The sequence below is a fragment of the Podarcis filfolensis genome, assembly GCF_964270895.1.
Source record: "Podarcis filfolensis genome assembly, chromosome: 12".
Taxonomy (NCBI): domain Eukaryota; kingdom Metazoa; phylum Chordata; class Lepidosauria; order Squamata; family Lacertidae; genus Podarcis; species Podarcis filfolensis.
The window spans coordinates 13,280,493-13,304,786 of record NC_139614.1 but is presented as its reverse complement, the minus strand read 5'-3'; the positions used below and the strand labels follow the sequence as shown (position 1 = coordinate 13,304,786).

Below are 24,294 nucleotides of genomic sequence, written 5' to 3'. Positions count from 1 at the left end.
TACTGCATTTCTTTTATTGAACAGATTTATTTAAAATTCATCTTATATGATTATGCAGCTATATATGACAACCAGCAAAGTATTAAAATTTCAAATTAGCAGCAGCAGATACAACAAATGTTTAAAGTCCCATAAAATTACCCCAATTCTACGTTGAATGAACAAGTGTCCAAAGCAGTCTCCTCAAGGTCAACACATTTCTCTAAGAGTATTCTGCTGGTACTGATCAGGTAGCCCTTACTGGTGGCTCGAGAGAAAGGCCACGGATACTGATCTTCAAGCTCAGAAAATTGATATGGGTGTAAACTAACCTGTGGCCCTGAAAATACTGCTGGACTACATTTTCCTTCATCTTTGACCACCGGGCATGGTAGATGGGAACGATGGGATTTGGAGTCCAATAACATCTGCTGTGCTATAGGCTAGTTGCCACAGATTTGGGGCTTTCAATGTTAGTACGAACACCCTATATTGGACCCAGAAATGGAAAGACGGCTGATGTGACCGGTACAGAACAGGCATAATATGATCGAAATAAATAACTTGTATAAGTGTTTTAGCTGCTGCGTTCTTCGCCAACTGAAGTTTTTTGGGTGTCATTAAGAGCAACCCCACATAGAACACATTACAATAATCTAACACATGAATATAATTAACACATGTGTCACTGACGTGAGGTCTGCTTTCTCTTGACAAGGCCACAGCTGGCAAACCAGTCAAAGCTGGTAAAAAGCATACCTCGCCACTAATACCACCTGAGGATCCATAGATGATACCGAATCCAGCAGTACTTCTGACCTGGTTTGCACATAATGCGAAACCTTGGCCTACCACAAACATGTGAGGGTGCACATCCTTGGAATGGAGATCACATCTGCTTTACTCAGTGGTGTAGCGTGGGGGGTGCAGGGGGAGCCGGCCGCACGAGGCGCAACATCTGGGGGTTAGGGTTAGGGGGCGCAAATCCACGGGTTAGGGGCGCAAATCCACGGGTTAGGGGCCGCAAATTACTTGCCTTGCCCCGGGTGCTGACAACCCACGCTATGCCACTGGCTTTACTCCTCCTCTGGTCTTACTGCTGCTGCCCTGCTGTGAACTAAGCCATAGTTTTGCTTAACGTGTTGCCCAAATCCAGACTCATGGTTTGTCTGGAGAAGTCAAATCATGAACCCAAGTCAGACAGCACACTAAGCCAGGGCCGTCTTACCCATAGGCGCTAGGGGTGTGGGGCACCCAGGCGTCAGGCTCTCAGGGGTTCCAGGCCGAGAGTCCGGGACCCGAGAGTTGAGTCCGGGGAAGAGCCCACCCATTGGTCGGAGCGCTGCAGCAGGCTCTTCTGCTGCGGGCAGCTCTGTGCCGCGAATTCGGGGGCGACCGAGCCAGCAAGACACTGAGGTGGGCAGGCAGCTCTGCCTTCCTGCATGCCTGGGACTGGGCAACCGGGGGGATGGATCTTTGCATCCCGGCACCACATATGGTTAAGATAGCCCTGCACTAAGCCAAATCATGGCTTAGTGCAGTGCAATAGTATCACAAGCAGAGATGGAGTAAAACAGAGACAGTCTCCTCCAGGAGCCCACACACTTGCGTAATCAAATGAACGTATGGTTTGGCTTAGCATTAAGTGTGAACTGAGCCGATCTGTGCACCATAAGTTTGTTTACCAGGGTATAGAGAAAAGGGCAACATAAACAATTTCAGATACCTAATGATTGAGGGAATTGTCATTGATTTAGAGCAAGATGGAGTTTATGGGTCACTGCAATTCCAAGCAATCAAGATAGCTTTGTGTACACTTCTCTTTAAAAGGGTCTCTTGAGGTTTGAACTGAACATGCATTAACAATTCAAAGGATTATTTGCAAATAATTTTCCATGTCTGTCAGATTACCTCTTAATAGTCCTTAATTACTTATCATTTGATTTGTCTCCCATCTCATTTCCAGAGACTCATGTTGACAGCAAGTTTGATTGCTTATGCATATAAGAAGAGGATGAAGAGAGACTGCCATGATTATCCAGATATGTCAAATTTTCGCTCCTGGTGACAGGAGATATTTTCATTCTTAATTTTATTAACAACATTTCACTTCAAGGAAAATATTGAAGTATCCATACTTATTTTTACTTTTAGTCTGCTATATTTGTTGTTGTTGTTTAGTCGTTTAGTCGTGTCCGACTCTTCGTGACCCCATGGACCAGAGCACGCCAGGCACTTCTGTCCTCCACTGCCTCCCGCAGTTTAGTCAGACTCATGTTTGTAGCTTCAAAGACACTATCCAACCATCTCGTCCTCTGTCGTCCCCTTCTCCTTGTGCCCTCCATCTTTCCCAACATCAGGGTCTTTTCCAGGGAGTCTTCTCTTCTCATGAGGTGGCCAAAGTATTGGAGCCTCAGCTTCACAATCTGTCCTTCCAGTGAGCACTCAGGGCTGATTTCCTTAAGAATGGATAGGTTTGATCTTCTTGCAGTCCATGGGACTCTTAAGAGTCTCCTCCAGCACCATAATTCAAAAGCATCAATTCTTCAACGATCAGCCTTCTTTATGGTCCAGCTCTCACTTCCATACATCACTACTGGGAAAACCATAGCTTTTACTATACGGACCTTTGTTGGCAAGGTGATGTCTCTACTTTTTAAGATGCTGTCTAGGTTGGTCATTGCTTTCCTCCCAAAAAGCAGGCGTCTCTTAATTTCGTGGCTGCTGTCACCATCTGCAGTGATCATGGAGCCCAAGAAAGTAAAATCTCTCACTGCCTCCATTTCTTCTCCTTCTATTTGCCAGGAGGTGATGGGACCAGTGGCCATGATCTTCGTTTTTTTGATGTTGAGCTTCAGACCATATTTTGCGCTCTCCTCTTTTACCCTCAATAAAAGGTTCTTTAATTCCTCCTCACTTTCTGCCATCAAGGTTGTGTCATCTGCATATCTGAGGTTGTTGATATTTCTTCCAGCAATCTTAATTCCGGCTAGGGATTCATCCAGCCCAGCCTTTCGCATGATGAATTCTGCATGTAAGTTAAATAACCAGGGAGACAATATACAGCCTTGTCGTACTCCTTTCCCAATTTTGAACCAATCAGTTGTTCCATATCCAGTTCTAACTGTAGCTTCTTGTCCCACATAGAGATTTCTCAGGAGACAGATGAGGTGATCAGGCACTCCCATTTCTTTAAGAACTTGCCATAGTTTGCTGTGGTCAACACAGTCAAAGGCTTTTGCATAGTCAATGAAGCAGAAGTAGATGTCTTTTTGGAACTCTCTGGCTTTCTCCATAATCCAGCGCATGTTTGCAATTTGGTCTCTGGTTCCTCTGCCTCTTCTAAATCCAGCTTGCACTTCTGGGAGTTCTCGGTCCACATACTGCTTGAGCCTTCCTTGTAGAATTTTAAGCATAACCTTGCTAGCGTGTGAAATGAGTGCAATTGTGCGGTAGTTGGAGCATTCTTTAGCACTGCCCTTCTTTGGGATTGGGATGTAGACTGATCTTCTCCAATCCTCTGGCCACTGCTGAGTTTTCCAAACTTGCTGGCATATTGAGTGTAGCACCTTAACAGCATCATCTTTTAAAATTTTAAATAGTTCAGCTGGAATACCATCACTTCCACTGGCCTTGTTATTTGCAGTGCTTTCTAAGGCCCATTTGACTTCACTCTCCAGGATGTCTGGCTCAAGGTCAGCAACCCCACTACCTGGGGTGTACGAGGCATCCATTTCTTTCTGGTATAATTCCTCTGTGTATTCTTGCCACCTCTTCTTGATGTCTTCTGCTTCTGTTAGGTCCTTACTACTTTTGTCCTTTATTATGGCAATCTTTGAACGAAATGTTCCTTTCATATCTCCAATTTTCTTGAACAGATCTCTGGTTCTTCCCATTCTGTTGTTTTCCTCTATTTCTTTGCATTGCTCGTTTAAGAAGGCCTTCTTATCTCTCCTTGCTATTTTTTGGAAATCTGCATTCAATTTCCTGTATCTTTCTCTATCTCCCTCGCATTTTGCTTGCCTTCTCTCCCCCGCTATTTGTAAGGCCTCATTGGACAGCCACTTTGCTTTCTTGCATTTCCTTTTCATTGGGATGGTTTTCGTTGCTGCCTCCTGTATAATGTTGCGAGCCTCCATCCATCGTTCTTCAGGCACTCTGTCTAGCAAATCTAAATCCTTAAACCTGTTCCTCACTTCCACTGTGTATTCATAAGGGATTTGATTTAGATTGTATCTTACCGGCCCAGTGGTTTTTCCTACTTTCTTCAGTTTAAGCTTGAATTTTGCTATAAGAAGCTGATGATCCGAGCCACAGTCAGCTCCAGGTCTTGTTTTTGCTGACTGTATTGAGCTTCTCCATCTTTGGCTGCAGAGAATATAATCAATCTGATTTCGATGCTGCCCATCTGGTGATGTCCACGTGTAGAGTCGTCTCTTGTGTTGTTGGAAAAGCGTGTTTGTGATGACCAGCTTGTTCTCTTGACAGAACTCTATTAGCCTTTGCCCTGCTTCATTTTGCTCTCCAAGGCCAAACTTGCCCATTGTTCCTTTTATCTCTTGATTCCCTACTTTAGCATTCCAATCCCCTATAATGAGAAGAACATCCTTCTTTGGTGTCGCTTCTATAAGGTGTTGTAAGTCTTCATAGAATTGGTCAATTTCAGTTTCTTCAGCACCAGTAGTTGGTGCATAAACTTGGATTACTGTTATGTTAAAAGGTCTGCCTTGGATTCGTATCGAGATCATTCTATCATTTTTGAGATTGCATCCCAGTACTGCTTTCGCCACTCTTTTGTTGACTATGAGGGCCACTCCATTTCTTTTCCGGGTTTCTTGCCCACAGTAGTAGATATGATGGTCATCCGAACTGAATTCGCCCATTCCTGTCCATTTTAGTTCACTGATGCCCAGGATGTCAATATTTATTCTTGCCATCTCATTTTTGACCACATCCAACTTACCCAGGTTCATGGTTCTTACATTCCAGGTTCCTATGCAATATTTTTCTTTACAGCATTGGACTTTCCTTTCGCTTCCAGGCATATCCGCAACTGAACGTCCTTTCGGCTTTAGCCCAGCCGCTTCATCAGCTCTGGATCTACTTGTACTTGTGCTCCGCTCTTCCCCAGTAGCATGTTGGACGCCTTCCGACCTGAGGGGCTCATCTTCCAGCGTCATAACTTTTATATGCCTGTTGTCTTTGTCCATGGAGTTTTCTTGGCAGGGATACTGGAGTGGCTTGCCGGTTCCTCCTCCAGGTGGATCACGTTTGGTCAAAACTCTCCACTATGACCTGTTCATCTTGGGTGCCCTGCTCGGCATAGTTCATAGCTTCTCTGAGTTCTTCAAGCCCCTTCGCCACGGCAAGGCAGTGATCCATGAAGGGGAGTCTGCTATATATCTAAGGCTAATTGATCCAGCAGTATAAGAGAGAATGCCATATTTTTCCCTGCATGGTTGGGTCAATTAACCTTAGGTGTGTAGCAGATTAAACATAAAAATAAAAGCTAAACAAAATAAAATAAAATAAAATAATAGCTGGCATCTAATGAGCTAACTTAAGGTAGGGATAGGGGATAAATTTTGGTTTGTTTTCATTTCAGAGAGAAACTACTTAACTCCTACTTCTTGAACAAATATGCACACTCAATTATTCTTTGAAATTCGTCCTGCTCAGACCTTTATGATGCAATTCTCTAATCAACTAATGTGTACAAAAATGCATATATCAGGGGAAGTGTATATAACACGTACATTGGTGAAAATAACAATGCATTCTATCAAGGAAATTGCTTGCAAACATGATATTAGTAAAAACTGAACAAATATGTTTAAATTAAGGGAAATTGGCACTTAAAAGTGCTAATTAATTTTAATGAGGAATGTAAAACAAGCGAACCACCCAAACCCAAATTGCTACAGAAATGTGGAGAACTGGATTTAAGATTGGAAAAATGATAATGTGTGTGAGAGAAACCATAACTGACAGATTTGCCCCTCCCCACATTTAAGTTCGAACCCCTATGCATACTAACAGGGGAATATGTTCTACTGAACACATGGGAACACAGTGCTTATGGAACCAGTTGGAATTCTGGCTTTTTAACCTTTGTCCCTCTGGCCTTTAAAAAACTTTTTTCTTGAAAAGGAGACTCCCATCCAAAAACATAAACTACCTTTGAAATTTATGTGTGATGGATGGAAATGGGAGCAGGTTCTGCTGTTTAAGAAGCAAAAGGTCAAAGCCTCACTGGGCATGTGGAACTCACTTCTGGACAGCATTCCTCTAAAACATCATTGCCACTTAAAAGCTCAATCCGCCCTGGCCACCAAAAGCTGTCCCAAATAAAAAAAGATTTTACATTTCTTTTGAAAAAGACTTGGGGGGTGGCTGCTGAGAATGCTCCCCTCCCTGGATGCTCTTTCTTCAGGTTTGAACCTATAGGTAGAGTTGCCATATGTCCGGAATTTCCCGGACATAATTGCTGGTAGGGAAATTACATGAATCATGCTATATAGATCAAGTATTCTTACTCCCCCCCCCCAATTTTTACAGTCCCAAAGAGGCAGAAAGAAACAGGAGGTTTATTTACTTCCTGATAATAAACATACCAAAACAGTTATTGTTGTTTAGTCGTTTAGTTGTGTCCGACTCTTCGTGACCCCATGGACCAGAGCACGCCAGGCACTTCTGTCCTCCACTGCCTCCCGCAGTTTGATCAAACTCATGCTGGTAGCTTCAAGAACACCATCCAACCATCTCATCCTCTGTCGTCCCCTTCTCCTTGTGCCCTCCATCTTTCCCAAAATCAGGGTCTTTTCCAGGGAGTCTTCTCTTCTCATGAGGTGGCCAAAGTATTGGAGCCTCAGCTTCACGATCTGTCCTTCCAGTGAGCACTCAGGGCTGATTTCCTTAAGATGGATGCGTTTGATCTTCTTGCATTCCATGGGGCTCTCAAGAGTCTCCTCCAGCACCATAATTCAAAAGCACCAAAGAGGCAGAAAGAAACAGGAGGTTTATTTACTTCCTGATAATAAACATACCAAAACAGACCTTTGCCCATCTAGCATAATAATAATAATAATAATAATAATAATAATAATAATAATAATTTATTATTTGTACCCCGCCCATCTAGCTGGGTTTCCCCAGCCACTCTGGGCGGCTTCCAACAAAGACCAAAAATACACTAAAATGTCACACATTTAAAACTTCCTTAAACAGGGCTGCCTTCTGATGTCTTCTGAATTTCAGGTAGTTGTTTATCTCTTTGACATCTGATGGGAGGGCGTTCCACAGGGCGGTGCCACTACCGAGAAGGCCCTCTGCCTTGTTCCCTGTAGCTTTGCTTCTCGCAATGAGGGAACCGCCAGAAGGCCCTCGGCGCTGGACCTCAGCGTCCGGGCAGAACGATGGGGGTGGAGACGCTCCTTCAGGTATAGTGGGCTGAGGCCGTTTAGGGCTTTAAAGATCAGCACCAACACTTTGAACTGTGCTCGGAAACGTACTGGGAGCCAATGTAGGTCTTTCAAGACCGGTGTTATATTGTCTTCACAGACTGGCAGCAGTTCAGTAGGGTTTCAAACAGGGACTTTCCCAACCCTAGCTATAGAGGCCAGTGATTGAACCTGAGACCTGCCTACAAAGCCTGTGCTCTGTCATTCTGCTACAGTCCCACCTCTGGCTGCTGAGTGGCAGATAAAAAGGTATTTCACAGGTTGTGCTATGCACATTCTATGATAAAGTATCAGTGAAGGAGCAAACACCACTTGTTGAGCACAGCCAAGCTCATGTGAATCTTTTGTCTCTTGTGACCTTCCCTATCATAGCTATGTGTAATGTCTATAAACAGCTGCATACACGGTGACAGAAGCACCCTCACTTCACAGACCAATAGATACCTTACAGTGCTGCAAGAGGCAGGGATTGCGAAAAGCCCAATTAGACATCATCATGCACCTAAGTTAAGTCATCCCACTTTGGCTTGGTAACAGACACTAGCATCTAAAGCGGAAATTCTCTGAGGGCTATATAGTGTTTTATCTGACAACTCCCTGTGTGAACCTGACCCTTTCCCTCCAGTTGTCAGCCTCCAGTTCTCCCTGCACAGGGCCAGATTTAGGTTTGAGGAGGCCCTAAGCTACTGAAGGTAATGGGGCCCTTTATATGTCCAGCCGTCCTTTTCGCTGTTTTTTGTGTTGAATATATGCTATATGGTAATTTATGGACCTAATAGGTATCTAAAGCCATTTGCACATGCAGAATGTAGGCACCCTATATATGGAAATGAGCAAACCAGTGATATTTGAGGGAGCAGGCTAGCAGGCGGGGCCCATTGCTTACATCATAAGAACCTACACAACACGAAACACTATTGCTGTATGTCGGTTTTATTTTATTTGTTTTTTTTATTTTTTATTTTGGAATGTGCAACCAGTTTACTTTTCTTTAAAAAATTTTGGGGCCCCCAAGAAAGTGGGGCCCTAAGCTATAGCTTGTTTAGCTTATACGGAAATCCGGCACTGTCCCTGCACAATCCTTGCTGCCTGCCAGGGCAATGCTCATCCAGCAACAACAGTAGCAGTCACCACCACCACTGCTGTTGTGGGTAACTTTCTGCCCTTCTCCTTGCAAGCTCCTTTGCTGGTCCTTCAGCAGAAGATGGCAGTCTGAAATTCACAGTCCCAGAACAGGGGGATGAAGAAAAAGAGCAGCTGAACAGCAGCAACTGTACAGGTTGAAATGGCCAGGGTTGTAAGTTGCACAGAGATCCTACACCATGGATAGGCAACTTAAGGCCTAGGGGCCGGATCTGGCCCAATCGCCTTCTAAATCTGGCCTGGGGATGGTCCGGGAATCGGCGTGTTTTTACATGAATAGAATGTGTCCTTTTATTTAAAATGCATCTCTAGGTTATTTGTGGGGCATAGGAATTCGTTCATATATTTTTTTCAAAATATAGTCCAGCCCCCCACAAGGTCTGAGGGACAGTGGACTGGCCCCCTGCTGGAAAAGTTTGCTGAGCCCTGTCCTACACCATAGCAGAGGCTCCCCACTTCAGACTCCGCTACCAACGTGTGGAAGGTGACAGGGCTGGGTGATGTGACAGAGGGGGCAGGGGCAAAAAGTGCAGCCCCCTTCTCCCAGAAAGAGTGAATGCCCAATAGTTTGCAGTTGCATTGAACCACCTTATTCATAAACTGTTCCCATGAGAAAGCAAAGGCCCTTTGCATTTATGCTGCAGTTGGGCTGTACAGCAGAGGGTAAGTTATATTGGAAGTACATTTCCCTGACATTATGGGATTTGCTTTCAAGTACCATGTTTGGAGTTGAGATGACAAACTGGCCGTGCCTGGAAAGAATTAAAAGCCATAATCGAATTGAGGGGCAGCCTTTATTTTTACACATAAATCATTAGCACTATGCTAGCAGCACACCCGCAGAGAGTTTGTAAGGCTGCACTGGGAGAAAAATAACATAATGTGCCTTATTTTAAAGTCAGTTTGAAGGTTATTTAAAAGAATCAAAGGGAAAAGATATGGATTCAGCTCCCATGAGATAGTAAAAGAAAAATTGCACTGTGACAACAGAGTGAGATGTTAGCTCGCATGCACTCTGCAAGGGAGAGATATTGGGGTATTGGGGGGGGGGGAAGTAGCAAATCATAGGATAATGCAAACAAAAGATATTGAATGAAGGGCTTAGAAAAAAATTAAGTAGAAAGAAAAACTTACAGGCTCCTGCCTGTGGGGTGTGGGTGTATGTACTCTGCAACGTGTAATTGATGCATTAATAGTTCATTGGTGGGGGATTTATGCTGGACTGGCTGTTTACACATCATTCTGCTTCATTAGTTCTGTGATGCTTCCTCAACGCTACCATATTGTTGCCATCTGGAGGAGCACTCTTGCACTATAGCTCAACAGAAGTGGGACAAAGAATAAACTGGGACATTTGTGATATAAAAAGTTACAGGAGTTCAGCGGGAAGTTACAGGACATGCACAGACTGGAAACAAAGCAGTATAACTGCCCCAAAACTTTTGCATGCAAAAACTTTATTAAAAGTAGGATTGCGTCTAGCTGCCCCAAAAGATGCAGCTGTTCCTCTGTATGTCATAAAGCTTTGAAATGCATTGGACCCTGCATGCACACATTGATCGTTTATTTATTGCTTTTATATTGTACCTCCCCCCCCCCAAGAGCTCAGGGTGGTGTAGATGGTTCTCCCATTCCTCATGTAATCCCCATCACATCTCTGTGAAGTAGATTTAGGCTGAGAGGCCGTGGCCGGCACACGGTCACCCAGTGAGCTTCATGACTAAGTGGGGATTTGAACTAGAGTGTGTCATAGTCCAACACTCCAGACACTACACTGTTAGATAAGTATCAATAAAAGCTATGGCTGTTTAAGGCCTTGTGATGTTTACCAGACCCCTCACCCTGCTGTTACGTCCAAAGTCTTCATGATGGGGGGTGCTTAATGTTAGAATTCCTGCTCCATGATTGCAGTCATGGGATTTTTGTCTATCCCATGACGGTATATGTTTTGACTCCACAGAGTGGGGAGTGACGGAGACAGGATGTTTGTGTTACTGCGTTTCGTGAATTGGGACTATTGTCCTTTGTTCTATTCCTCTTTGCTGTCTGATGCTACAGAGACAGAAGCCATGTTGCAGTGCTCCATGTGTGTTTATATGTAAATAAAGTAGATTAGCCAAAATGCTGAGTTGCTGAGGTCTGTCACACGAACTGCGCAGACTCTGCGGATCCCTAAGTGTGCCGATGTCTGTTGGCATCAGTCGCTGTGATGTTTGGGCAGAAGAAAGCTTTTGAAGCTCCCAAACGAATGACCAGGAGGGAGAGAACATGCCAGTCGGGCATGTGTCTCTGCCAGGGTCCTACTCGAGTGTAGGACGAGCTCCTGACACTTAATACGAGGAGGGGCAGTGAGTTCCCTGCCAAAGGACTCTTGATATCATAAACTTGCCTCCTGAAAGGGTGTGGTGGGGGTGTCATTTATTTATTTTTATTTATTTTTATTCTTCTTTTTTATTTTGACAAATAACCATAAATAAATAAGAATAAAAATGTGCACCCCACCATCAAGATCATTCCATTGTAACTATCCAAGCTCCCAAAATTTCAACACCTCCTGCGATGGTTTGACCCCTTTCCATTTTAACAGTACAAATTCTACAGACACCCTCCATATCTCCTCAGAATCATTTCTCCTGCGTATTCCCCGTCTTACCTTAATGGCACATGTTAATTTATCTTTAATAGCCATATCCCACACCTCTTTATACCATTCTTCCATTTTAAATTCTGCTTGCCCCTTCCATTTCCTAGCTATCATAATTCATGCCTCTGTCAATAAATTTGTAAGCAAGTCCTTCATAGCCTGTGAACCTTCCACCCCATTGTGGAGTGGGGTCATTCATTTGTGCCATTTTGAGCTCCCCCCCCCCCAAGATCTCTTGGCAGCATACTTGTTGCTCCTTCCCTCCTCACAAATACCCTGAAGTCACAATGAAGAACAGCTGCTGTTAGCATGAGATCACCCTGTGGGATTTCTGGCTGAGAAGTGGATTTGAACCCAGGTTAAGTACCCCATGGTGGTGCCTCTCGTTCAGTTATTGTTCTACGGTTATATGCTATTGGGAAGTGTGTATGGCAGTTCTACAAAGAAGCTGTGCCAAGCAAAAACTTTTCTGCTGCCAGAATAAGTTTTGAAGGTGAACAAAGCAGTTTGAACAGATTTCTTTGACATAAAACTGGACTTCTAGGTAGGAAATTGAGTGTGTGTGTGTGTGTGTGTGTGTGTGTGTGTGTGTATTTCCATAGAATCAACAAGGCAGCCATTTCACAATAATATTTTAAAGCATCTTCCTGCTTTAACAAAAGTGTGTGTAAGTGTCAAATATCAAACATTTGCCAGCTTATTAAGTGAAAATACCATACCCTAACAGCAAAGCACTTCTTCTCATTGTTATCATAGATAAGCATGCTGGCTTCTTTTTAAAAATCTTTTCTGGATTACCCTTTCTGTGACAGGGACACTGTGCCAAAATTCAACAAGTGTTGATTTACCTATAGCTGTATTCCTCTGAAGGGAGACACTGCACCTGTTGAACTCCTGCGGTTTTTAAAGACACATTGTTCCTTCATTCTTTTGTACTGTATTCCCTCCTGTTCTCTTGAAATAAAACTGCCAGCAGATCATCCCTTTCTAGCCTAATTTGCTGCCACATAACTATTTGTGAAAGGGTTAGTATCTGAAATCACAATCAAATAATGCATGTTCCTTTGGCTAAGGCAAGCAATTCAGGATTTCAAGAAGTAAGGTTTTGAAAAGAAAGACAGACTGAGGCTAAATTTGCCCACGGAGATGGAAACAATTACGGTGGTGGGGGTGTGTGCACTCAGACTTGCTAGCATTGTGATATTAGGACTTGGCTTCAGGCACTGATGAGGCTTCCCAGATGTAGTAGTGAGTTCTTGCTGGAAAGCAGAAGAGAGGTAGGCTGCCAGCTTCCAATAGTTGCCATGGGAACCAAAGTACACCAAACGAGAAGCCATCTAAAAGAGAACCCAGGGGGATAGAACTGGAAAGGGGCAACTGGCAATGTAAGCTGCTGGAAGGCTTCAGCCGAGCAACTGGAAACCAAGCAGGGTAAAAGGGAGGGTGGAGAATCCCTGGTGTTTCAGCAGAGTTGGCTGGAGAGAGCGTGAGTGAGGAGCTGCATTGCTTTCCCACCATGGGCAGGGATGGGGCACCTGTGGCCTTCCAGATGTTGTTACCCTACAGCTCCTTGGCCATTAGCCATGTTAGCTGGGGCTGATAGGAGTTGCGCGTCCAGAAGACTACAGGTTCCCCATCCATGTCTTATGGCACTGGTGGCGAACCTATGGCATGCGTTGCCAGAGCATAGCTGTCAACCGTCCCTTATTTGGCGGGACAGTCCCTTATCCCAGCGCCATGTCCCGCTGCTGTCCCTTATTGATGATGTCCCTTAAATAAGCTACTGAAGGTAATGGGGCCCTTTCTATGTCCAGCAGCCCTTTGTCAACAACAAATTGTTGCTGTTTTTTTTTTTTTGTGTTGAATATATGCTATATGGTAATTTATGGACCTAAAGCTATTTGCACGCAACAAAATATGTATTTTATCAAAGTTATTGTTGATCCCTTATTTTGGCTGCTGATCCCTTATTTTCGAGGCTGCTGGTCCCTTATTTTCAAATCTGTAAGTTGACAGCTATGTGCCAGAGGCGGCACTCAGAGCCCTCTCTGTGGGCACACATGCCGTTGCCCCAGCACAGAGCCGGCAGAAGGCGAGAGCGGTGCGTCGAGTCCTCAGCTCAACTTGGGCAGCTGAGCAGCCAGCTTCCTCTTCCTCCTGCTGCGAGGTTGAGGCTTTACACACCCTCCGGCTGGGGCCAATGGGAGGCCCGGGCAGGGTGCGTCACGTAGGAGCCAGCAGGGGAGGATGGCATGGCTGGTGAGCTTCAGGAAGCCACTTTGTTTCAGTGCCAGGTAGCCAGGCAGGGGCGCCCCTGCCCCATCCTCCTCGTCCTTCACCCGGCACAGGGACTCCGGGCCCCACTGGCCGCGCTGTGCCATGATCGCCTCCCACTTTCTGCCATACTTCTTTGCCAAGTTCAACCACAGCCAAGTACAGTGAGTGAGGATGTGCCAGGGGTCACACCAGACACCCTGCATAGGGGCCGGTCGGGGCTGGGTGAGGGAGCGGGGAAAACACTGTTGGAATTTATTTTCTCTAAAAGCTGCTCCGGCTGCTGCAGAAACAAGTATTTTATCCTAACAGAGAAGATGAGTATCTCATAGAGAAGACACACCCAGTCTTGTGGTGGTGATGTCAAAACATTAACTACATTTACCTTCATGAAGGCAAACAACAGTGCTGAGAATGGGTAATTGTTGGGTTAAAAAGGTAAAGGTAAAGGACCCCTGGCAGTTAAGTCCAGTCGCGAACAAGTCTGGGGTTGCAGCGCTTATCTCTCTTTACCGGCCGAGGGAGCCGACATTTGTCCGCGGACAGTTTTTCTGGGTCATGTGACCAACATGACTAAGCTGCTTCTGGCGAAACCAGAGCAGTGCACGGAAACGCCGTTTACCTTCCCACCGGAGTGGTACCTATTTATCTACTTGCACTTTGACGTGCTTTCGAACTGCTAGGTTGGCAGGAGCTGGGACCGAGCAACAGGAGCTCACCCCGTCGTGGGGATTCGAACTGCCACCTTCCAATCGGCAAGCCCTAGGCTCAGTGGTTTAGGCTACAGCGCCACCCGCATCCTTAATTGTTAGGTTAATGAACCGCAAAAAGATCTATATGCACCTTCTCTTTCAATGCAAACACTGTGAGAGCTTGCCTGGACTTCACACAAATTCTCCAGATACAAAGCAATATGGTAACCAGCTACCTCTTTCTTAAGGGCTAAATAGGAGTCAGAGTAGTGACAGCTACCAATTCAGGTTAAATGGCCTTGTTGGCACATTGCGATAAATAAGTGGGTTTTGGGTTGCAGTTTGGGCACTCCGTCTCTAAAAGGTTCGTCATCACTGCCTTATGGGAACGGGTACCTCACCTGTTCCCCCCCCAGGCCTCATCTGCTTCCCTTTTGCTGCTGCTGTACATTACACCTGGATTTCTGCAGTCAGGAAAAGGAAGTGGGTGCCAGGATCAGGGGAACAATGGATGGGGGGAAAGCCATCAGGGAGGCAAGAGGTCTGTTGAGGATCTCTCATTCTGCAGCCCTAGGCAGCAGTGCTGAGTCCTCTTGTGGGAAGTAGCTCCCATACAGCTGAGCAAAACCTGACATGAAATTAATTAAATGGCACAATTTGGGGAGAAATAGTATCCTTGGAGTCAGAGCAGCTGCAGGAGGAGGGTGGAGAGAGGAGATTGATTCTCTCTGCCTACCACCTCCCTGACAAAAACGGTCTCTCCCAAGCTGCTATTTTCATTTCAGGAGAAGCCTCTGTGGACAGGAATGGAAAGATCCTCAGGTTGAATGTCTAGATTTCCATGAGCAGCATCATCGTTAAATAGGCTTGAAACCAGTCTAAATTTGTAATGTAGAGATGGTTAAGCTTTTCAACCCTCATCTTAACAAGGCCCACTTGGAAGTCAGGTTTATTGATATTGATAATACAGGAATTTGGGATTGCAACCTTTTTATATTCTTTACTACAGTAGACTGATTTGTGTCTGGAGGCTGCTAAGGTTGCCATATGTCTACTTTTTCCAGGACACGTCCTCTTTTTCATGGGTAGAATCATCACAGTGATCCATCGTTAAAAACAGAAGTCGGCAAATGTGTCCTCTTCTTTGCTCTTCAAAATATGGCATCCCTAATAGGATCTACTTTTGAATAAATACGCTTTATAATCTGGTTATGTGTTGTAGGACTAAGGGTTCGGGCTGCAAATCCAGGCCCATTTACTTCTGAGCAAGCTCTGCTGAACACTTGGAACAGATTTCTGAGTAAATATGTAAAAGGTGGCACTGCATGCCCTTTAAGTCTGGCTTGAAATTAGAAACACTTTTGTTGCTGCTGCTGCTGAAACCAATTTTAGCAAGACCCCACATAGTTAGTTAGATTACTTCATTAACCTAGGAGACAGACATTTTATGTAAAATATTTAGATCTGTATTTAATGTTTATCTGTTATCAGAAAACTCCATGGGAAATTTTGTATTTGAATGGTGCCCAAATGGCCTCTTAAAATTATCCACCCCTGTTTCCTGGCAAATCGCAGAGACTATTTCACAAAATTTCTTTAACAGAAGAGGAAAAGATATCGAAGTTGTCACTGCAACCTCAACAACAGTGTAGTCAGCCTGGCCACCATTTTGCACACCTCAGTTCTAGCATTATTCTGTGCATTGTGTGCATGAGAGGTGAAGAATGAGCAAAGAAAATTCAGTAAAGTAGTCTTTTTATTTTTCTACAGGGGTGAAAGAAAATCTCAGGACTTGCTTCAGAGAAAAAAAGTCTCCTGAGAAATTTTGGCTCAGCTCCAGTTTTCACGCAAAGAAGAAAACCTATCTCTCTCACTGCTATTAATTAGATTTGACCTCTCTTTAAGAACATTTGCTGGGGAATCTGCTCTGGTTCTTTATAAGGGCAATTTAAGGCTGGCTTTGCCCTTTTCTGCCTGTCCCTGTGTTACAAGGTATTATCAAGAAAGAAAGAAAAAAGATTTCAGGGAGAATATGGAAGGAAGTTTGCTTCAGAGAAGGAGGAAAGGAAATGTGGGAGGAGATGAGCAAGAGAAGAAGAGTAAAGAGGTTAGTTTGGTTTTTGGTTGTTTTTCCCCTCTGGACTTGGTTTATTTATGTTATAATAAGGTAAAGGTAAAGGGACCCCTGACCATTAGGTCCAGTTGTGGCCGACTCTGGGATTGTGGCGCTCATCTCGCTTTATTGGCCGAGGGAGCCGACGTACAGCTTCCGGGTCATGTGGCCAGCCTGACTAAGCCGCTTCTGGCGAACCAGAGCAGCACATGGAAACACCGTTTACCTTCCCACCAGAGTGGTACCTATTTATCTACTTGCACTTTGACGTGCTTTCAAACTGCTAGGTTAGCAGGAGCAGGGACTGAGCAACGGGAGCTCACCCCGTCATGGGGATTCGAACCTCCAATCTAATTAAAGAATTGCATAGTTGAAAGTCCCCTTGCCTTGCTGTTGACAGGTTGAAGCCAAAAGGTTCATATATACCTACCTGACGGCTTCGAACAGTGGTACTGGAAGTGTTATAGGTGCCACACAGGGCCATCTTACCCATAGGCGCTAGGGGTGCGGGGCACCCGGGCACCAGGCTTTCAGGGGCGCCAGGCCGAGAGTCCGGGGCCCAAGAGTTAAGTCCGGGGAAGAGCCCGACTATTGGTCGGTGTGCTGCAGCGGGCTCTGCGCCATGAGTTTGGGGGTGACCAAGCCAGCAAGATGCTGAGGCGGCCGGCTGGCTCCGCCCTCCTGCGCGCCTGGGACTGGGCAACACCTGGGGGGGCACCCCAGCACCACATATGCTTAAGACAGCCCTGGTGCCACATAATACCTGCTCTGCATCTGTAGGAACTCAATCTTTTAGTGTGGCAGCACCTACACTTGGGAACTTCCTGCCTATTTATATCCAGCAGGCATCTTCAATGCACCCTTTCTGGCACCTGCGAAAACTTTTTTGTTTAGAAATGCCTACCCATATATTTAGAAAGCTGCTGTGAGTTCTAATCTGTTTTAAATTTATATTGTTATTTTAACTTTCTGAAAGTCTTAAATTATTATTGTTATTTTTTCCTTGTTGATAATTTTGTTGTTGTATTATTATTATTATTATTTTTGTAAACTGCCTTGAGTCTTGCCCCCCCCCCATCAAGCCTCAGAATTCGGGTACATGAATCCAGACAACGTGCTTCAAATAAAAGCCATCTGTTCTGCCTATGGTGATGTGACCAGAAAACAGGGGTATATATCATACTAGTGAGACCTCAGAAATGGGAAGCGTGAAATCCTATACAGTCTTAGAGGAATGGATATTGGGAATTGTTAAACAATGCTATACTATTGCTATGGATATTGGGAATTGCTATAATTGCTGAAAATATTAATTGGATTTTCTGTGAAACAAATTGGAGGCTATAAAGTCCAGTGGCGTAGCGTGGGTTGTCAGCACCCGCGGCAAGGCAAGTAATTTGCGCCCCCTAACCCGTGGATTTGCGCCCCCTAACCCTAACCCCCAGATGTTACGCCCGGTGCGACCGGCCCCCCCTGCACCCCCCACGCTACGCCACTGATAAAGTCATTCAGCCAATACTTCAGCAGGCTAGTTTGAAGCTAAAGAATGGTTGATTGGACGGGGCTGTAGCCCGTGTTTCATTTAAATAGGACAAGATTTTAATTTAGATAAAATAATTTTTAAAAACCCAAAGCATGTCTCTTGCAAGTGTCAAATCTGTTGCAGGAGCCGTTTGCTTTGAGACACGGCTGACAAATGAGACTCCAAACTTTTGCTGTTATATAACTCTTTTTTAAAAAAGAAAAAAAAGGAAGTAGGAAGTGGTTGTTTTGAATTAATACTCTTGCTGCAAGATCACCATTTGTGGAACAGCAACAGGTGTAATAGCTCTTGTTTAGCCTTGGAAAATAATTTCTGATGAAAAGAGCCCCAGTAAATCAAAATAAGTTTGAGGTAAGATTAGGTGTACGGCTAAACAAAAAGAACCCAGTGAGCTCTAGCTACGTACCAATAGCGCAGCATGTACCATTGAAGATAAGCATAGTTTATGATCATAATGCTGAGGAAAATGTCTTTAGACTCCAGCTAGGCTTCTCTTGATCTTCTTATAGGATTTATATTATCCCCATGGCTGAAGTTATTTGAGTATTCAAGCTACTCTATCTTTTCTCGGCAAAAAAAATGTTCCTTGCTACCGTTTAACTCTTTGGCATCTTTTTCACGCGCTACAAAGTCAGCACAATTTGTCTCCTTTGCGTTTTTGCTAGGAGTGATAACAGAAGGGTTGACATTTTCCATGATCAGGGAAATGCTGCAATGTCTGGACTACAGGAAACTGCACATATTCTGTGGAAATATGGGAAGTAATATGCATGGCTATGGTTCATGATTCAGGAGCCTGAAATATGGGTGCTAGATAGAGATATAGAGATATAGATATAGATATACATCTTGGGTGCCCTGCTCGGCATGGTTCATAGCTTCTCTGAGTTATTCTGAAGCTGAGGCTCCAATACTTTGGCCACCTCATGAGAAGAGAAGACTCCCTGGAAAAGACCCTGATGTTGGGAAAGATGGAGGGCACAAGGAGAAGGGGACGACAGAGGACGAGATGGTTGAACAGTGTTCTCGAAGCTACCAGCATGAGTTTGACCAAACTGTGGGAGGCAGTGGAAGACAGGAGTGCTTGGCGTGCTCTGGTCCAGGGGGTCACGAAGAGTCGGACATGACTAAACAACTAAACAACAACAATAGATATACATATACATATGGATATATTGATTCTGCATGTCTGAGCCAGAAGGAGATGCTTGAAGGGACACAGACAGCTTCTGGGTCTGGGATTCTTCCCCCTTGCCCTAAAGTTTAAAATATTTTTAATGCAGTGATGGGGGCCCTGGAATAAGGAGCAGCTGGCAACTCAGGGTATACAGTGGTACCTCAGGTTACATACACTTCAGGTTACACTCCGCTAACCCAGAAATAGTACCTCGGGTTAAGAACTTTGCTTCAGGATGAGAACAGAAATTGTGCTCCAGCGGCGCGGCGGCAGCAGGAGGCCCCATTAGCTAAAGTGGTGCTTCAGGTTAAGAACAGTTTCAGGTTAAGAATGGACCTCCGGAACGAATTAAGTACTTAACCCGAGGTACCACTGTATTGGTATTGGTGCTTAGTTAAGCATGGAAGGGCTATATAATGGGCTTCAAGTTCCTTTTTACCAATCACCTCATTGGGGGGAAGCTTTCTCTTTTGAAGTTATGGCACCCCCAAATTACCACGGATAGTGTTGGGGTGGCCGTAGCTGCACCAGCCATCCGGGGAGAGGGCCCAACTCTCCCCCATGCCACTGCGGGAGAGCGATCCCTGCAGAGGCTTGGGAGTGAAGTTTCGCCCCTCCCAAGCTTTCTCGGGAGGAGAGCGGAACCCACAGAGGCTTGGGAGGGAAGCTGCACGCCCTCCAGCCTTATAGTTGGTGGGGCGCAGCTGGTGGGCATGCAGGGAAAGGGGGGGCTGCCGGCAAAACCGCACAGCTCCCCCACTTGCTGGGGCACCACTGAGAGGCCAGCGCCCTGGTGCGACGCATCACGAAGCCCTATGGGAAAGACAGTTCTGGTTATGACTTGGTAAACTTGGATTTTGCCTTCTGTGGAGTCTCCTGTTGGGATAACAAATGCAGAATTGAGATGAAAGACAGTTTTACTGAGCAGGAGCCAATGATGTACATTTTCTGGAAAACTTTGAATGGGGAAGTTTTCATTTTCAACTTGATTTGCACAGGGTAGTTTGTACCAGGAAATTTTCTGATGGCCCTAGAGGGTGATCTAATTTAGCACATTTATTTGACATGTTTTTAGTAAACAAAGCTAAAAGCTTTGAAACTGCCAAGCCTGTCGAATATTTATTTGGAGTTGGTACCCATCTATTGTTACTAATGAAATTACAAAACAGAAAACATGCTGCAGAAACATTAACCTCTGTAACATTTTACACCCCAGACCACCAGCAAGAGCTCAAGGCTTGCTCCAGCAGGATATTGGAAGACATGGGATCCGTTTGGTTGGTTCTCCTACACTCTAATAACACATGTACTCCACCTTTCTATGAAATATTCAAATTTTTAAAGAATCCGAAATAGACTTGAAACATTAAGGATGAGCTTTGCAATCAGAAAATAAATACACAATGATTTAAAAAAATGTCAGTAAAGCAAGTAGTTGTTCCCAGCTGATTTCTCTGGGCAGGTTCACAATTGCAATATAAATCATAGCTGTGCCTGTTGCTTCATGTTTTTCTTGTGCTGCAGATCTACTGGCATAAGTCCATAGAAAGTTTGAATGGATGGATGTGCTTTATGCCAAAGGTGGAGGCAGGCTTTTCTCAGGTCGCTTCCCTTTGGCTGATGTTCTGTTTCTGCTAAAGCTAGATCACCTTGCAAAGGTGGCAAGTTGCCATGCAAGCAGATGGGCTGCAGAATAAGCAGCCAAGCTGTCACTCAGGAACATAAAGCACATTGACTAAGGGCAGGATTCCAGGCATTAATGACTAGAATGGCGTCTAGTGCAGAGTTTTTACATCTCTTGTAAAAGAGGCAATGTTCCACTGAGTGATGGCAGAGCGCTGGATTAATTCTGAGAGCCAGTCACAATTTCCAGTAGGCATTTATAGAATACGGCCTAATAGATAAGCAGCTGACCTAGTAAAATGAAATAAAACGGAATAAAATCTTTCAGGGCAAGCTTTATGGATATAAGGAATGCAGTGCCGTGGATTCCTAATTAGTTCTCAGGAATTCCCTCAGGGTCAAAATCATGCCCCTTCTGATTTTTTTGACCAATGCAGACATAAATGTTATGGCTTCAGTTCCAAGGCAGCTTTCCTCCCTGCTCCTCCTCATTCTACTCTTCCACTTTGCTTAACAGAAGCCTGGTGAAGAGTTCTGGTGGATTTAGAAGCTCCCTATTTTTGTTGGTTACATGTGAAAGGAAACTTGGAATTTTATAAAATAAAAGTGGCAGTTTATCCCTTAACCATGCATGCTCATGTTACCTCCATCTTCCTTTGCTTGGCTTATTTGGTGAGTTTCTCTCTGAGACAAGCTTCTATATTTGACATGCAGAGAATTGGCAAATAGTATCCCCAGGAAAGGACACCATCATCCCTGCTATTAATAATGGTGCTTCGTATTTACAATACTCCTGAAACTAACATGGAGAAATATAAACTTAATTAAACAAAAACTTAATAAATGGCAGGAATGAGTTCAGCATGCACCTGGATTTCAAGACAATAATCTACCAACCTAAATAATAATAATAATAATAATAATAATAATAATAATGGACTTCCGGGTTGGTGCCTCCGGCAATGGCGGAGCTCCTCCGATCGGGAGGAACTTGCTCCGTGGAAAGCAGGGTCTGACCGCCACGGTGAAGGCGGAGACCCATTGAAATCACAAGCGGGAGAAGCTTGTGAACTTGGGATTCGGCTGGCACCTTTCGCGCCTCCCCTACTCACGGGGAAACCCTGTTTTGGGGATCCGGAGCGACGTGGGGTGAGTGGCGCGGTGCTTCGAATTGACTGCTTCTTTCACGGAGTGAAGCCGCATTGCTGTTGCCGGAGAGCGCTGACTTTTTCCTGTGGACAATTGGATTTTAAACAACTACCCGTGAGTAGAACAGAAAATTGGATTTTTAAATACCTTAATTTGGCACCGAAACAGGGAAGGTCTTAAACAGGAAGTCCGCCTTCCTCTTTTGTAAATAGATTGAAGCAAAGACGTTATAAGCTAAAGTCTTTGAAAGCTTTTGGCAAAGGATTAAATTTCCATCGGTTGAACCTACAAAACCCCCCTTGGAAGCAGGAGAAGAGGGGGGAAATTTTGGACTTAGCGAGCCTGCAGGAGAGAGTGAAAAACCAAATTACCACTGCTCTGAACCTGGAAAAGGGCTGCCAGAAAGAGTGACGTTTTGGGAGAGTTTATTGACTGCGAACAGAACATTTTTGACAGCTAGTTAAATAAGAGAAAGATACTGTTTCCATTGTCCTCTTCTGCGTTTAAAAAGGAGGAAAAGTAACTGAAAAGTGAAACTATCTTTATGGCTTGAGTTGTGTTTGAAAGGATTGATACAAGTGGAGACTGTTTCCCTCTAGAGGGAGCCTTTGAAACTGTTACAGGAGTATAACTGGGGAATCGCCAGCTGCGAGATAAGAAATTGTGAGAACCAGAGATTGACCTTGGACCATCTAAAATGTTGACAGGAGAAGCCATTGTGACGGTATTATGTAAGATAAGCTATTCGCTGGAATAGCTTCATAAGAAGACGGATGACATGTCCTTTAAAATTGACAACTTGGAACAAAAAGTGACTAATTGGAGACAAAAAGTGAGCACCAATACAGAAATAATTCAGGACTTGGTACAAGAATCTACTTTGGCAGGACAAATTGTGGAGGAGAAAGAGAAAGCTGTGGTTGTTGAGCCTAAAGGAATACAAGCGGGATCCTCAGTCTTACAGAAGCAAATTGAGGATTACAAGTTGAGGCCTTCTATGATTGAATCAAGAAAAAGCCAGATTTTGAGGATTGGATCCCGGCTTGGACGGAAGAAGTTGGAAAGATCCCTCTATGCAGGGATTAACTGACTTTTGGGACATGGACTTGGGTCTGGAGGAGATTGGAGTTCTGGGGGCCTTTGGATTTGGAGGAATTTTGAAACATGTCATGAAACACTTTATAGACCTTAGCTTTAACCATGGAAATTTGGCTGACCTGTCCAGAAGGAATAAAAGCATGGTTAGGTTGGAGTCTTCCCGAGATCTGCTCTTTGGCATTAAAGAATATGAAGAAGACCTGCAGAAGGGACCTGGAAAAGAGTTAAGAGCCTTGGACATAAGATCTCCAGGTTGATGGACTATATGGAATTGACAGAAAGGACTGGCAGAATCCGAAACCAGGGAGAGGAGATGGTGGAAGAAGATTGGAGAATTTAAAGTTTATATATAGAAATACTGTAAAATTAATGAGTGATAGAAAAATAGTGGAAAGAAATTTTATGGCCTTAGCAGAAATATTATAAGGAGTTAAGCATATATAAGTATTTTAGTTTTAATGAAAAATAAGGTGAAAAAATATGTTAAGATAGTTATAATATGATAGAAAATAGAGAAAGATGGAAAGGATTTGCTGAAACAATTAATAGAAGTGGAATACAAAAAGGGAGGTGAGAGGAAGTTGAGGAAACAAGGGAATGAAAGATAGAGATGGAAAAGGTGTGATGTATGTTTTTAAATGGTTTTTGTTTTGTTTTGTTTAGGGTTAGGGTGGGTTAGGGTTTTGTTTAGTTTAGTTTAATGTGTTTAGTTTAATGTGTTTAGGTTGTGTTTTGTATTGTTTATACATTATATTGTTTTGTTTTTTTGTTTTCTTTCTCTTGTTTTTTTCCCTTTTCTTTTCCTTTTCTGTAATCTTTAAAAGTAATAAATATTATTTAAATAATAATAATAATAATAATAATAATAATAATAATAATAATAATAATAATAAATTTATATCCCACCCTCCCCAGCCGAGGCTGGGCTCAGGGCAGCTAACAACAAAATAATACAACATTCTAAAATCATTTCATAAAACAATTACTTCAAATCAAATTGATGGCAACCATTGGGCTAGAGTTCTGTGAAGATTGCCAAAGGAGGGAGTCAGGCTGTGCCCTGGCCAAAGACTTGGCGGAACAGCTCTGTCTTGCAGGCCCTGCGGAAAGATGTCAAGCCTCGCAGGGCCCTAATCTCTTGTGGCAGAGCGTTCCACCAGATCGGAGCCACAGCCGAAAAAGCCCTGGCTCTGGCTAAGGCCAACCTAACCTCTCTGTGGCCTGGGACCTCCAGGATGTTTTTGTTTGAAGATCGTAAGTTCCTCTGTGGGACATACCAGGAGAGGCGGTCCCGTAGGTACGAGGGTCCTAGGCCATATAGGGCTTTGAAGGTTAAAACCAGCACCTTAAACCTGATCCTGTACTCCACCGGGAGCCAGTGCAGCTGGTATAGCACCGG

At 44.2% G+C, this 24,294-nt stretch overlaps 2 protein-coding genes across 5 annotated transcripts in view; one reads left to right on the top strand and one right to left on the bottom strand.

The window, feature by feature from the left end:
* Window positions 1–877, bottom strand: part of PIK3R4 (phosphoinositide-3-kinase regulatory subunit 4) — a 38,091-nt gene extending 37,214 nt beyond the window's left edge. Inside the window, exon 1 of the mRNA XM_083577627.1 lies at window positions 832–877. The gene's annotated coding sequence lies outside the window, so the exon portion shown is untranslated. The remainder of the gene's footprint in view (window positions 1–831) is intronic.
* A 10,713-nt stretch (window positions 878–11,590) lies between these two features.
* Window positions 11,591–24,294, top strand: part of ATP2C1 (ATPase secretory pathway Ca2+ transporting 1) — a 72,152-nt gene continuing 59,448 nt past the window's right edge. The window contains exons 1-2 of one of the 4 annotated variants that reach the window (XM_083577715.1): window positions 11,591–11,770; window positions 15,963–16,299. In XM_083577715.1, coding sequence (XP_083433841.1) covers window positions 16,225–16,299 — 75 coding nt within the window. In that variant the 5' untranslated portion in view covers window positions 11,591–11,770; window positions 15,963–16,224. Of the gene's footprint in view, window positions 11,771–12,549; window positions 12,612–12,638; window positions 12,658–15,962; window positions 16,300–24,294 lie in introns of those variants that run through there. The other 3 variants (XM_083577714.1, XR_014540105.1, XM_083577713.1) reach the window with 3 other exon arrangements.